A 15,298-nucleotide genomic window follows, 5' to 3' on the forward strand; every position below is an offset into this window, starting at 1 on the left:
GTGATCCATCAATGTTCAGGGAATTTTGCAGTTTCTATAATCTACAGAGTCATTATTAGTAAAATAAAAGGTAAGTAATAGAAGAAAGTATCCTCAGAAATGCAAAATAAAAGATAATTTACCTTGTCAACCTTTCTCTTGGAGTTAATTGTAGCAAAACTCCTTGAACTTCAGTTCAAACATGTTCAAATTAAAACTTATTTACATTGCTTGCATTGATATTTAACTGCAAGAGAGGCTTCAAAATCCACTTTAGAACTGTTTAAGCAAGATAGCTACTGCAGTATTTCCCATATGTGCTTGGAAAGTCAGTGTGTTAATAATTGTTACTATCAGAAAATAAACAGTTCCATTAAAAACCAAAACCACCAAATAAAAAGTAAAGTTGTGATAGACCAAAGAAACAACACACAAGTATCTTAGCTCAGGATACCATGCAAGCTGACTAACTAGATTCATATATATGCTTGAACATATACAAAACCAATAAACATGTAATGCTCAAGTATCAGGATGTAGTGGCTCAGTGCAATAATAGCTGAAATTATATATATATTAGCATAAATACACAAATATATAAACAAAAGGATTTCCTGTGGTATCATATCTTACTCCATCCTCATATATTTTCTGTCTTAATGTGAGTGTTCATGCTGAAGTTCCTGACAAAAAAAAATGTTTCCTAACAATGCCTACGTCCCAAACAAAAAGTAAAACCACAAGAAAGTACATCTATGTAAAAATATTAATTTCTTTGTTACTAAACAAAATTAGCTTAACAATCAAAATCACAAAATAAACAGATTTATACTACTCATACAATTAAATATGTGAAACTATAAAAACAACACAATTTACACTTGAATATATTAAAGGCATATATTCTTCCATGTCTTGGCAGGACCTTGGTTCCACTGCTGGGAATTCAGTGAGTTATTAATCTCCAATTTTGATAATTTTGTAAATAATTCTACATAATTATTAATTAAACTATTGTTCCACAATTTAACCTCCAGATGTCTTTCCAAGAGTAGTTTATTGTATTAACTCCCCCACTAAGCAGGTTGATTTCACAGCTTGAAATATAAAGTCCAGATATTCCCATCCATAGGTCCCCAAAGATGACTGTCTATGAATATTTTATGTTCAACAGTTAACTTACTAATACTGCCATGTGCAATGCTACACAATTATCTTCATACCTTAAAGGTGCTGTTAGAGAAATCCTGTTGGTATAGATTTGTATACACAATGTGTATCTATTTGTGTGTGTGTGTGTGTACATGCAAACACACACACTGTACAGATTCTTTTCATACTCTGAATATATATGAATATCTATTTACTTCACAGGGTGTATCTGTAGCCCTTTTTAACTCTTGGATAAAAAGATTTATTTATTTTACAGATTCTATCAACAGTTCTTCTGAATACATGTAAATGCTTATCTACGTAATACACCCCACATGTCTGTGGTCATTCTAAATGTGTAAAAATACTGATTTGCTTCATACATCTGTCAATAGTAGTTCTGAACATCATTTATGTAAACATTATATTTTTATTTCCCTTCTCTTTAATACAGATCAGCTAAAATGTACACAGAATATTTTATGAACACACTGTACAAGCTGTTTGGGTACAATCTGTTCATGAAATAGATAGAACATTGATGTGAACATACAGTAAACAGAACAATAAGTGAAATACTGGACAGATGGTAAAACTGGCAGGGGTTGTCACTGGCTTCTGACTTCAAAGCTTGAAAAACAGTTACATGATGTACTTCTCATAATTAAATATTTATCCTAATTTTTTTAAAACTCATAAAAGTTATATTAATTAAATGTACTGTTACTATTAGAAATAAAAAGTTTTGACACTGCACAAGAAATTACCATATGGATACTTTAACTGAGTTAACCAACAGAACATACACCAAACAGGTGTTGCTACAAACAAGAAACAACTGTTAAAACATTTTGTACTGTTAAGCTACTAGTCAAACAGCCAAATGTAGTGAGCATTAAATGAATATTTTTACCATACATTACTAGATGTAATTATATCAAGTTACTTACATCACTAAGCTTTAGTATTTATATATAGAAAAAACATTACACTGCTAGAAATATTTCCACAAAGTGCTAAACTGTGCTTATTATTGTTAGTAATACTGTTCAGACTGAACACCAACAATGAGAAACTTTTGGCAGTCTAACCTTGAAATGATTTATCACAAGATCTTTCCTAATTTCAAATTAATTGCAACAAGTGATAGTGAAAAATATTTTAAATACAAAAAAGAATATGTTAACACTAAAACAACTGCACATTTAGCACACCCGTACTACTTCTCCACATCAACAAACATTCAGCTCATCAAACAATTCACACATATTAGAGTGTAAAAAAATTTATTCACTAAATAACCATACAAGATAGGTGGTAACGGAAATACACAATCAAAATGAAACTGAATATAATGTACACACTGAAGCCCACGGTACCACAGTTTGTCTTCCCTGGTCTTACATCTTCAGTCTCGACACTGAAAACTAACGGATTATTAATTTTCTACTGGCAAATTGATAAAATATTAAAATGTCTCCCCTTCCCCCCCCCCAAGATTTAATTTCTGAGTATTGAATACTCTGTTTTGTGGATACCAGACATTCTGCTTTCATACACAGTTACCTTTAAAAACCCATTAGTTAAGAAATGAGATATAAAAATTTTCATAAGTCCCCTGTTAATCAATTCCTGGCAGATTTATCAAAATGAATAATAAACAGAAAAATTCATATTTTGTACAGTGCTATGGTACATCTTGTAACTTCCATTCTTTTGTGCATTACTGGTAACTCTAAATGACTGCTACACTTTCTCTACAATATTTCAATGAAAATTTCGGGAACACAGATTCTGAAAAAAAAGCCATTTTGGAAATATTATTCCACAGGAATTTCTTAACTTTTACTTAAAATACATACTATTGTGTCATGTGCATTTAGTCAAAAGTATATGCATCATACCTTTACACATGCTTATTTCTTAGGTTTCTTTTTTTTGGTGATTCTGTGGAACGTTCTCTCTGTCGTTTTTTGTTAACACCATTTTTTACTGGTGTTTTTGAAGAACCTTTAGATTTCACTTTTTCTGGTGTTCTATTCCGCCCAGGAGGTTTTTTGCTCTTTCCAGACTTTTTACTAACATGATCATTCTCTTCCTCAAATTTTTCTCTATCCGCTACAGAAAAAACAAATATCTTGTCATTATATAATTAAATGCATTATGCATGACCAGTTATGTTAAAAGAATAATTACTTAAACAAAAGTATTTATTGAAAACATTTGACACTGTAATCTTCTTCAACTTCATATATTTCTGTGACATTTCAAATCATTGAGGTTAGAAGCAAACTAACATTGATTTTTAATGTGAAAAATGGCCATATAAAAATCTTACCCCTTGCTGCCTCTTCCTCTAACTCTGACCAATCTTTACCACTTTCCTCACTACTTCCACCATCATCATCATCATCAACTGAAATTATACAGAATTATAGCACAAGTCAATATCCTGAACACATAAAAGTTCAAATCACGATATCACTCACATAATGGACTTACTTGCATTTTATGTAACACATACAGCGTGCGTAGTTAAAACACCACAGAAATATTTCAGCTACATTTCACAGATCAATAACGTACTTCTAAGCAAGACAATTTCTAGTTTGTATAGAAACTGTTAAATCTTACCTCTTCTGTCACAATTCCAATACCAGTAATAAACAATTTTCTGTCTGAACATAAATCTACTGGACTCTTTTAAAAAACTTCTAACATGATCAATAATAAATATATACATTATACAAATTCTACCCTCTACAGAATAACACAAAACCATTGTGCTAATATTTACCACATCACTTTCAAAATCAATATTCTACAATTGGACGTGAATTCTTCTAGCTTGTTATTGTTTGTTTGAGAGCAAAGTCACATTGGACTATCTACTGTGTCCACCACAAGGAATCAAACCCCGGATCTTAGCATTGTAAGTCTGTAGACTTACCACTGAGGGACATGTAGTTAATTGGTGTAACACAGAAAACATTTAAGGAAATGTTTATCTCGATTGATTGATAGTCAATGTGCATACAATAGTTATTTGGGGAATATAAAATTTGTATAGAATTCCAGTGATGTGCAAAAAGTTGTTTTGAAGATTTTTGAAGTATAACTATCTGCAGTTCATTAATTCAACCCTTGCTTGATTAGGCTTGTCTAAGAACATTAATACACATAACGGAATTACTGAAATGGAGATGTATCCAGATTAGGCTTGTCCAAGAATATTAAACTGAATTACTGAAGTGGAGCTTTATACAATAAATACCTAAACTTCAACAAAAAATTGTATATGTTGATAGCAAAATTACAATACCAGTAAGGGCCATTCTTCAAAATGGACCATATTTTGTACTGGTACTTGAAAAATACCAGTAAAAACAAAATTATAAATATAAACAAAAAACTGCATGATGGAAAGTCATGTAAGCACAAAAATCATATTTAAATAAGACAATGCAACAACAGGTATTGATCTTACCTCAATTTATCATATTTTAGTGATTACACATTGATAATGCACTAAAAGTCATGCAAAAACAATTCCAGTACTTAAGAGTCTGGTGTGTAATGTACAACAAACAATAACAGTAAACAATTTAAAATCATTCTACACTTTTAATACCTTAGACCAGTGGTTCACAACCTGAGGTCTGTGAAGGTAACACCATCTCATTAAACAAGTAAGTTTTTTTAATTATACACTCAGTTATATATGTCTTTTACTTGATAGTGAAAAATGAGGAAATGAGTTAATTATTAGTTAACAAAAACAGTTTTTTTGTGTAGATGGAATCTTTCAAAAACATGAGTTTCATGGGGGAAAAATAATAATAAAAGGGGCCCTTGGTGATGAAAAGGTTGAGAACCACTGCGTCAGACAGTATAATAATCTGTATTTAGCACAAGTAATATTATACCCTCACCAGAATCTGAATAATCTTCAGAAAAATCAGAGCCACTGAAACTACTTTCACTTTCTTCATTATCTGACCCACTAGGTTGGTACTGCTCATCTTCTTCTTCATCATCATCATCATCCTCTCCATCTTCGTCGCTATCAGGGTCAAGAAATGACCACCCTCCATTGTCAAAAAATCCCTCAGGATCATCTGTTATTGTTTTCATGATCTTGACCCAGTTCAAACTTTGGACACCTTCTGTGTAGCGGATGTCACAAGAACTATAAAAATACACAAAAACATGAAATACAGTACTAAAACACTCACACTATGCATCTAAAATCTAACACAAAGTTGGCATGTCAGTATTAAAACACCCACATTACACTCCCTCAATCTAATATGAAATAGGTAAGACAGTATTAAAACATCCTTAATGTATGCCTTAAAACCAGTCTTCAAAATTTGGGCATGAAGACCACAGTAAAAAAGAAAGAAAAAACACCACTAGCTTATTAATCAAGACATCACCATAGCAAATGCAATGGTATGTCGTGAAGATATTCTTCCACATAAAGACACACTTAATACACAGGTAAGATTCAAAGCAAGCACCCTCACCAAAATGTTAAAGGTAGCTTTCCAGGTTCGACCTCAAGCATGAACTTTGTCACATTCCACTCATGCATTCTCCAGCAAATCAAAGAAAACTCAGTAAAATACAATAGAATAGTCCTTACAATTTTGTTTTCAAACAGTTATTTCTCATTTTTTCAAATAACATCTTTTTTTTTTGTTTATTCTCTGCAACGTAGTAGCTAAAATATATCAAACTTTTGTAAACTTAAAGTAACAAATTTCATTATCCACTCAGATACTAAAACATGCGGTAATAGAAAATCAAACTACACATGGTTTGACAGAGTGCAAGTAAGTTCTGGTTTTGAATCACATTTTAATTGAAATATATATTTTTTATTAATTAAACTAATAAATGTAAAAGTTACATTTTAGTAAATAGTTTGTCTGTGAAAAGGGGCAGTACTTTGCAGAATCACTCAAATTTCTGGATAGATAGCAGAGGCATCAGAACCAGGGGTGATCCCCACTTTTACATATTTGACTTATATAGCAACTGTAAATTATATTATTATATTAATTTTCAGGTGTGCATACCCCACTTTGCAACTCCTTCCTAAACCACTGGATAGGCATATACATTCAAACTATAATACAAACTTTCACAAATATAACAATTCATTAAATTCAATTATAACTGATATTTCAAATTAGGTTATGTGAAGTGATTCTATCATTAAATATCTAGTTCTTTATCAGCTGTTTTATGTTTACATAAAATCTTAATTTTTGAAGTTAATCACAGGAAACTTTCAGAAATTGATGGAAAAACAAGTCACAATTGTTTTCCTAGGACCACAGTTTTTAATATCGTATTTGATGTTTTTCGTTAATTGCCTTGACTTTGCCATAAGCTGTCGCTAATAACCTAACTAGAAGTTCATAAATCAGTATCAAAACATTTCATCTACTATCAAGTAGGTAAAACAGTAGTGAAACACATACAATGTGCAATTCTTTAAATGTAAAGTAAGTATCACAATACTAAAAATCACATTTTCTGCATCTACCTTGTAGTTGTTTTTTTGCACTGTTAAAAAAAATTCTTCCACTGATCTAAAATTGGATTACATGCACTTTAAAAAAATCCTTGGAACTTATTTTTTAAATTATTCTCTTAATTACTTTAATTAACCTTTAGAAATTTTTGGCATTTTTTTTCAGCCCCTTCAAAATTATGTTCCACTTACTTCAACCATTCTTTTACGTGGTCAAGCATATTCATAGGGATAGCATTCACCATAACTATTTTTCTATTGTAGTCCTTAAAGACAAACACCATGTCAAAGTTCTTAAGATGGAACTGTACTCTCTCAAAATGGACAAGTTCTACCTCCTCCAGAGTAATAACAAATGGAGGCTGAAACACAGCAAACAAAAGTTACTCTCAACAACTTAATTTTATTTTATAACAGATAAATTGCAGAACATGTAATAATTTTATTCTGAATGAAATTGCTAAAGATTGCCATCAAATTCATTTTAATGTGAAAGTACTTAAAAAAAAAATGCCATTAATGTATGCATTGTCAGGTCTAAGAGAGAAAAAAAACTCCCAAAATAAAATCCCAATATACATTCTCTTATTCCACTGTAACTTCCTCTGATATCGACTTTATGATCTCTTTATAAAAACTCCAATGAACCTAGTCTTTAGAGTAGTGTTTAATTCAATAACATTAACAATTTATTATTTTAATATGTGCACAAATATATGTACTTGAAATATAGTTTAATTCCATCTTTAAAAACTACATTATTTTCTAGTTTAAAACAAATACAGGTACAGAAGCATTTGAAATACCTGTTAGATAATTCATCCTATCTCAAATGTCAACTATAACAGCCAATACATTATTAATTAGAACTTACAGGTTTTAAAGAATGCTTACCCAATCTGTAAGGTTGACCAAACAACCTGATGTAGGTTGTAATAAAACTGTACTTCTATAAGGAACGCCATGGAACCCAAGTTCCCGGAATGGTGTGTCAAATTCAAGTTCTTGTTTGTTCACTTGTTCTACTTTTTCACAAAATGTTTTAAATGCAGTCTTCAGTTTTTGTCTAAGTTCACGTTCTGCCTATGAAAAAAAGTCACTCCATTGTTAGTACACATAACATTTCAAGTATTGAAACTTTCTTTTAACTTGTTTTAAGACTTAAAAGGTGTACACAGTGAAAGTTATGTCATATATAATTATTAAACTAGTCTTGCTTAACAAACCTCACTAGTTTAGTTAACAGTTTAATTAACTTTATCACAAAGGGCTCATGCATTTTAAATGACCTTCTAACCCCCACATCATCATGGTGGTATACATACTGACTGAAAGTACTTAATGCATCTTCAAGAAATTTGGCAATGTTTCAGTAAACTTTAAGTCTTTTGTACACTAAAAATCATAATTTTCAATTATGTATTTTTACTAAAACTTTGTCTGTAATTATACGGTGTCAGTGTTGACTGTTACAAGTGCAAAATGATATTCATGTTAAGATTAAAAATTCCTTTCTTGATCTAAAAATTTTCACATTTTGTTTCAGTAATCCCTAAAAGCTCCTGAACTAATATCTATTCTTTTCAGAAAAACTTTATATTTTATCTGTTATTTTGTATACTATAACTCTTTACATGGTTGGTCGATTTAACCAACCTCATAACCACCATAAACAAAAAAAGGAAATAATTCTAAATTATCCTGTTTTCTTTCTGGAATGATTGTAAATTGTAATAGGAAGCCACAATTGTTTATCTCAAGTAGTTTAAAGCTTGTAACAGTATACTTCTATTTAAACTTCATTTTATTGTTTTATTGCCACATAAATCATTCAACAAACATGTAGCTCACATTATCCTATCAAATTACATAACACGTAGACTACTCAAGAGCATACCCTGTCAAAAATTATTATTTATTTTATATGATCTAACCTTATCCAACTTAATAAATTGTTAATTTTACATTATAGATACTTTTATACTAACAAATGAAAAATACACATGAAAAACAAGAAATATAGTACTTACCTGTTTGTTTTTTCTTGCTGTCAACTTTTAATGAAACTTAACCCTACTTTTTAATACTAATGGTACTACTGCAATAAATAAGTTTCACTTAATTAACCCTTTGTTTGCATCTTGTGTAAATATGCTTACCACGCCATACGCAAATATTTGCAAATTTTTGCGGCAGTCCATTCAAAATTTTGAGTGTAAAATGTTTGTATCATATGATGTCAACAGCAGTTGAAGGGTTAAATAATGTACCTAAAAACACAGAATAAAAACCAGAAAATATCCTAAAACTTTCATAACTTTTCTGGCTTTCTAATTATGCCATATGAGCCATTAAAAATACAGCTAAGCTCACTGATGTGTTTTCCATGAGAATAAAGTTTAAACTGGAAGAGAAATACATCATTTGATAAATCAAAACTCTGGCTTTGTATTAGTTATAAATAATACAGTAGTAAATGTCAGAGAGAACTATTTACAATTTGTGAAACAGAGGATGTAACAGGTGGGGTCTGATATTCTAGTTTGTGGCTCTGAAGATTGAAGGCAATAAAAATTATACTTTACCTGAATAATAACTATATTATAATGAGCAATTTACATTAAATCCCATACAATTCTGCACTTCTTGGAGGGGAGGTAAATAAATTAGAGAAGATAGAAGACACAGAGAGCAAATGTCACAGTTCTCATACTAGGGGAGATTGAGGATTTAAAAAAATATTTCCATATAAAATTAAAACCTTAAATAATATTAAAGTTTAATTTATTAACTACATTTTGATCCTAAGATTATTTGTATACATTGATAATAAAGTAGTTCAATTAAATTTTAAATGTAATTCTGTAAAAGGTTGAGACATGCACACATACACAATTCAACCAGACAATATGTCTTGTAAAATGAGTGGCACTGAAGTTTTTTTATTTACCTCTCATTTAGTACCGTAATATGTTAGACTATGTAACCTGAATTAAGACATGGGCCATTTTTAAGGACCAATACTACTCTTTAAAACGACAGCTATTTTTTTCTAGGATAAAGAGTATTTTCTAGATAAATCAAGTATTCCACAGCACCTACTGCCATAACATGTATAATATGTTATGTGTATTGAAATTACTTCAATCTAATAGTAAGATATTTAAAAAATATTGTTTCATATTTTAATAGTCCAGATCTTGCATTAATCAGGTTACACTTTTCTTTATCATTACATTCCAATGGTGAGTATAATCAGCAAAGACGAAATAAATCTTTGACAGTTTCATTACTGTAACGCACAGAGTAATGATTTCTCAATTTTACCTCAGTATATTAGTTTGGTGTATTTTAAGCCAATTGTGTGGATTTCAAGATTCAAATTTTCCTTTTATTAGTTCATACAGTATGCTTAGGCTTTTCATGTGGCAATGAAAATACCTTGGGAAATATACTTTTTTTGAAGTTCACTAAAACTGGTTATCAGCCAAATTCTGGTGTGTCTCTTCAAGTTACACAACTATCTTTCTCCTCTCATATTATTGCCCAATTCATGTTTTTTGGTTCTTTGCTTGATGCTGACAGAAACTTCTAACATAAAAGTTCAGAATAATTTAGTTCAAGAAAAACTGCATATGATTTCTTTTTACACAAGCTAACAACTGTAAGGTTTTTATGGTGAGTCTAAAAGGTTAAGTACTTACAAAATGTGAAACTTTTAATTAGTATTTGGACACTTTGCTGAAACTAAAACAATAAGAGCAGAAAGAATATCCTATTAACCCATGCAGAGCCATATGTATAGCATCACGTCTACCATTGAAATGAACATAAATTATTAAATAATAGATCAATAAAATTCTAAACATTCTCACATGCATGCATAAAACAATCATACTGCTTATTAAGTTTAGAATTTTACAGTAGAATTCACGATCTTGTGGTATACACTGTTTATAGCTAAGATAAGGTACACACAATTGGCTAATACAACAACTCTGGATCTCTTCAAGCCAATCAAAAAAGTTAAGAACAGAAATGCTTTTCACCAAAACAAGTTAGTATAATGGTTAATTAACATCTTGATTGATAAAAGAAAAAATAATCACTAAAATAAGCTGATAAAGAAAAAAAAATACCTGTTCTGCTGCCAAGTCATCTCTATCATGCATGTGCTGATGTTTCCCCAAATCTGTAGTGATCTCTCCCACTTCAGTGTAAAACTGAACATCATTATTTCTTTTCTTTCCAAACATAATAGCATTCTGAAATAATATCAATATATGTTCCCTGTTACACTCTTGGTGCAACTACTACAGTGATGATAAAAACTAAATATCTATACTGTATTGAGTACTGAGATATAACTAATAAAATATGCAACAGAAAGCACAGCTATTTGGTACCCAATTAAACGTACATAATGTGTGTGTAAAGAAAATACTTGTGATAGAAGTATTATCTGATAATAAATTATGATTATGAATCTACCACCTCAGGTAAAAATGAGTCTCACTAAATAAAATATTGATAACTCAAATATACAAAATTTATTATTTAAAAACTACAAAGTATACACTACGTTTTTCTTGCTATACTAACTTTAAGAGAATAAACCTTACTTTGAGTGTAAAATGAAGAAGAATTATCATTTCCCCATCACAAGGTTGAAAAAAGGCATGTTTGATGTTGTTGTACAATATGTCTACCTTGTCTCCACGTATAGAGGTAAACCGAAAACCTATAAAGAAAAAATGCAAAGTCAAAAGTAGTACATGGTGGAGTTTGGTGTTCCTTCATAAAATAATTACTTGTTAACAAAATTTTAAGATCTACGTTATTTCTTGGCATGTGAACTACATGATTTTGAACTTAACAACTGGTTAAGTTCCATCAAGCACCAGTCTCAATGTTCTCAAGGGTAGCCAAAAGGAAAACTACTGAGCACTTGGCCAGTAATCTAGTGTTCTTGTACAACAGTCACTAGAATATCAATGTCATCTACTATAAGATATTAACCAATCACAACCTTAAATTAGTCTAACAGTTGACACTGTTCACTGCTAATGTCACCAACATTAGCTTAACATAAGGACTTAAACTACACCAAGACAGCCAACAAAGCTACTACTGATGTCAGAAACATTAGCTTAAAATAAGGACTAACACAGTCATCTGTTACTGTTAACCCTTATAACATTAGCTTAAAATAAGGACTAACAGTCATCTGTTACTGTTACCCTTATAACATAACTCTTTTAAACCTGCAACTTTTTGTGCGTTCTGCCGAAATTATTTTCATGATTTCCTGATAGTTATCACCATACCTTATAAAACTTCAACTTCCTTAATCTTATAGATAATAACATGGTTTGTATTAGTTTTCAGACAAAGACATAAACGTTATTGGATGCTGTCACCATCCAATGCGTAATTCAGGAATTTCAACTAGAAACTTGCAGCATCCGCTTGGGTTTAATGAACTAAATAATTCAAAACAGACAACAAAGCTACTACTGGTGTCACCAACATTAGCTTATGGACTGTATTGATTCTTATATCTGTTGGTGTTAACCACTACAGCTTAAACTAAACAAAGCTACTATTAGTGTCACCAATATTAGCTTAAAATAAGAATCAATACAGTCATTTGTTGGTGTTAACCACAATAAAATAATCCAAGACAGTCAACAAAGCTACAACTGGCATCCCCAATATTTAGTTAAAACAAGGCAATTAAAGGGCAACAAAGTCAACTGAAGGTGTTAACCACTTATAGCTTCAACCAATCAAAATAAGCCCCAATAAACTATTGACGTTAACAATTCAATAGATTGAAACACTCTAATTAAGGGCAATTACAAACAACTGTTCAAGTTAATCTCTTTCTAGCCTAAAACGATCCATTAAGGAACAACACGATCTACTGTTGTTTTAACAACAACTAAAAATAGAGCTATATATTCTACAAATATCGTGAGTGTCCTCCATTATGGAAAAGTGATTCTGATGTACTACAAACTACAAAAGTCATGCCTGGCTTTAAAAAATATCTTTTTGTAGAAAACATTTTCTAAAGATCTGCATTTTAATAAAACACACTTTCTAAAGATCTGTTTCAACCATAACACCTTTTTTATATATTATATTACAGTTACATTTTGATGTAGCATTATTTCAGATTAGCTAATTTAACAATGCATCACCTACAATATGTAATGTGTAACACCCGAACATTGCACATATATGCACTGATACATGAGACACTGTCTATTTCTAAAGCTATACATTAAGCTTCTGCACTGTTGAATATTTAGAAACAAAATAAAATTTATTTACTTATTAGTCGCTTGTTGCAACAATACTGTGTACAGTTTTCCAGAAATATTCCAAACAATTCAATATTGTTTCACATATTAACATGTGTGTTCCCAACAATGTTGGAGATTTAAGTGTTATATGTATAACTACTCAGTTACAGAAACAACACTTTATAACCAATGAAGGAAAACAATAATAACTCATATTTATTTAGGAAATGGGAACTTAACCAAAGTAAAAAACTAATATTTTGGATATTAGTCAAGTACCTAAACTTGAAGCCAAACATAAAAAATTAGAATAACATCAATTAATTTTGTAAAGTAACTTTCATAGTTATAACTTTTTTTTTCCATTGAGGAATGAATAACAATAAACTAGAAAGTATATTCAGAAAATATAGTATTTTTGTGTTAACAACTCTGACTTCATGCAAGTTGCTGTGGTGTTTTATTTTTTGATAACAGTATAATAACAATTAACTTTTCTGAAAGTCAGATAACACTATAACAAAATTTTAGTATTTTTTTACATGAAATAAGAGAAACTTCGAATATAATAATATAGTATTTTGGATCCATCATTGTTGAATATACAGTCCTAAAGTAACCTAAATAAGTCAAATAAAGTTAAAAGAATGTTACCTTTTCTGGGATGTATAAGTTTTAATATTATACCTTACAAAGTTGGAAACCCAATGAGGAATAAGTAATAAGAAAACTCAGAATCTAATAAGATAACATGGAGTGCATGTCAAAAGAATGCTTGGAGAGTGGAATGTTTTTCTTGTTGTATTACATAAAAATAAGAAGATAATTTCAGTTAGTGGGTCTTAGTACATCTGCATGTTATAAATGCTTTGCTGTTATTGTTTTTGCATTTAGTTAAAATTTCCTGTGTATATAAGGTAGGTTTCTGTGTAAATGCAACCTCTGCAACCAGCATCTAGTGTCATAGTATCTTACTTGATTGGAAAGTAAGCTTTATACAAGACCAACTTATACAGTTAGCATCACTGTATTTTTCCAAGTGGTTTGAGCTTCATTTATTATAAATGTGCCTGTTAAGATAATGTTTTAAAATACTTTTAAGATATTTCCTATTCTCCAGAGAATTGATCTAATTTTACTTACCATTATATCTCTACATAAAAAGTATCATGTTTCCATTTTGACCAATACAGTTCTAGCATACAGGTTGAGTTACATACCATTAACATGTGCTTCAAGTGTCCCCGATATCCTCTTAGAGTAAATATTGGGTCTCATGTACAAATCTTTTAACTTTGGGTTTCCTTTGGTAGAACTCAGTATGAGTGTGTCTTGTTTGACAATTCCCTGTTAAGTAATGAAATAGAAATATCTTGTTCATTAAAAAGTAAACTCAAGTAACTAACTAATAAAAGCAGAATCTCCATCACCTCTACTCAGTCTTGTAAATTTACACCATTATAATCAAACATCTTATTTTATGTAATTTTTTTACAGCTAAAAGATTAGTAAGCCATATTAACAAATAAACTTGGTAACTTTTTGAATATATACATATGAAACCATAAGCAATTTCTGAAAAACAATTTCTGTAGATTTATCTTATTTTGCTAATATATCTAGATTTCGATGATGAGGAACTCACTTTGAGACTAGTAATGCTTGTAGATGACTTGAATGGGTAATGAAAAACTTTAATATAAGTTTAATATAACAGCAACACACACTAGCTTTCTTTGAACTCAAACTCCATTAATCCCAACAACAAATTTACCATAGAACATGAAAACAATAAATAGTTATATTTTCTTAACCTCAACATTATTAGATCAAACACACAGTTTAAAACCAAAATTCACCGTAAGAACACACACACCAGCCTCTTACATCTCCTGGAATTCCACTCATGACACCACACAAAAAGCAATACACTCAAAAACCTCATAAACACAGCCACAAGACTCTGTTCAATGGACTACATAAATGAAGAAATCAACCACATAAAGCATTCCTTCAATCACACCAATAAATTTCCACCAGCTATTGTTGAAAAACTTTCCAACTTTCCCCACAACAAAACTCACGAACAAAATTGATACTAACAAACCCAAGAACAGAATATTACACTGCAGTTTACCTTTTGTCCCTGAAACCAGCTCAAGAATTACCCACACTTGGACAAAACTAGCAATTAAACACAATATTCCTATCAACGTCAAATTTTCTCAAAAACCCGGCCCCAAATTAAAATCGTTACTAAACAAAAATTATTTAGAATCACACAACGTCATTTACAAAATAACATGCAATA

At 30.5% G+C, this 15,298-nt stretch overlaps 1 protein-coding gene across 4 annotated transcripts in view; it reads right to left on the reverse strand.

Moving 5' to 3' along the window:
* Nucleotides 1-1,556: 1,556 nt before the first annotated feature.
* Nucleotides 1,557-15,298, reverse strand: part of LOC106461648 (FACT complex subunit SPT16-like) — a 56,712-nt gene continuing 42,970 nt past the window's right edge. Inside the window, exons 18-26 of one of the 4 annotated variants that reach the window (XM_013921490.2) lie at nt 14,208-14,334; nt 11,299-11,417; nt 10,816-10,941; nt 7,571-7,759; nt 6,869-7,038; nt 5,064-5,320; nt 3,470-3,547; nt 3,036-3,249; nt 1,557-1,761 (exon numbers count right to left, since the gene is read on the reverse strand). In XM_013921490.2, the coding sequence (XP_013776944.1) occupies nt 3,038-3,249; nt 3,470-3,547; nt 5,064-5,320; nt 6,869-7,038; nt 7,571-7,759; nt 10,816-10,941; nt 11,299-11,417; nt 14,208-14,334 (1,278 nt within the window). In that variant the 3' untranslated portion in view covers nt 1,557-1,761; nt 3,036-3,037. Of the gene's footprint in view, nt 1,762-2,400; nt 2,926-3,035; nt 3,250-3,469; nt 3,548-5,063; nt 5,321-6,868; nt 7,039-7,570; nt 7,760-10,815; nt 10,942-11,298; nt 11,418-14,207; nt 14,335-15,298 lie in introns of those variants that run through there. The other 3 variants (XM_013921492.2, XM_013921489.2, XM_022388653.1) reach the window with 3 other exon arrangements.

This window comes from Limulus polyphemus, unplaced genomic scaffold (genome assembly GCF_000517525.1).
Source record: "Limulus polyphemus unplaced genomic scaffold, Limulus_polyphemus-2.1.2 Scaffold1004, whole genome shotgun sequence".
NCBI classification, from domain to species: domain Eukaryota; kingdom Metazoa; phylum Arthropoda; class Merostomata; order Xiphosura; family Limulidae; genus Limulus; species Limulus polyphemus.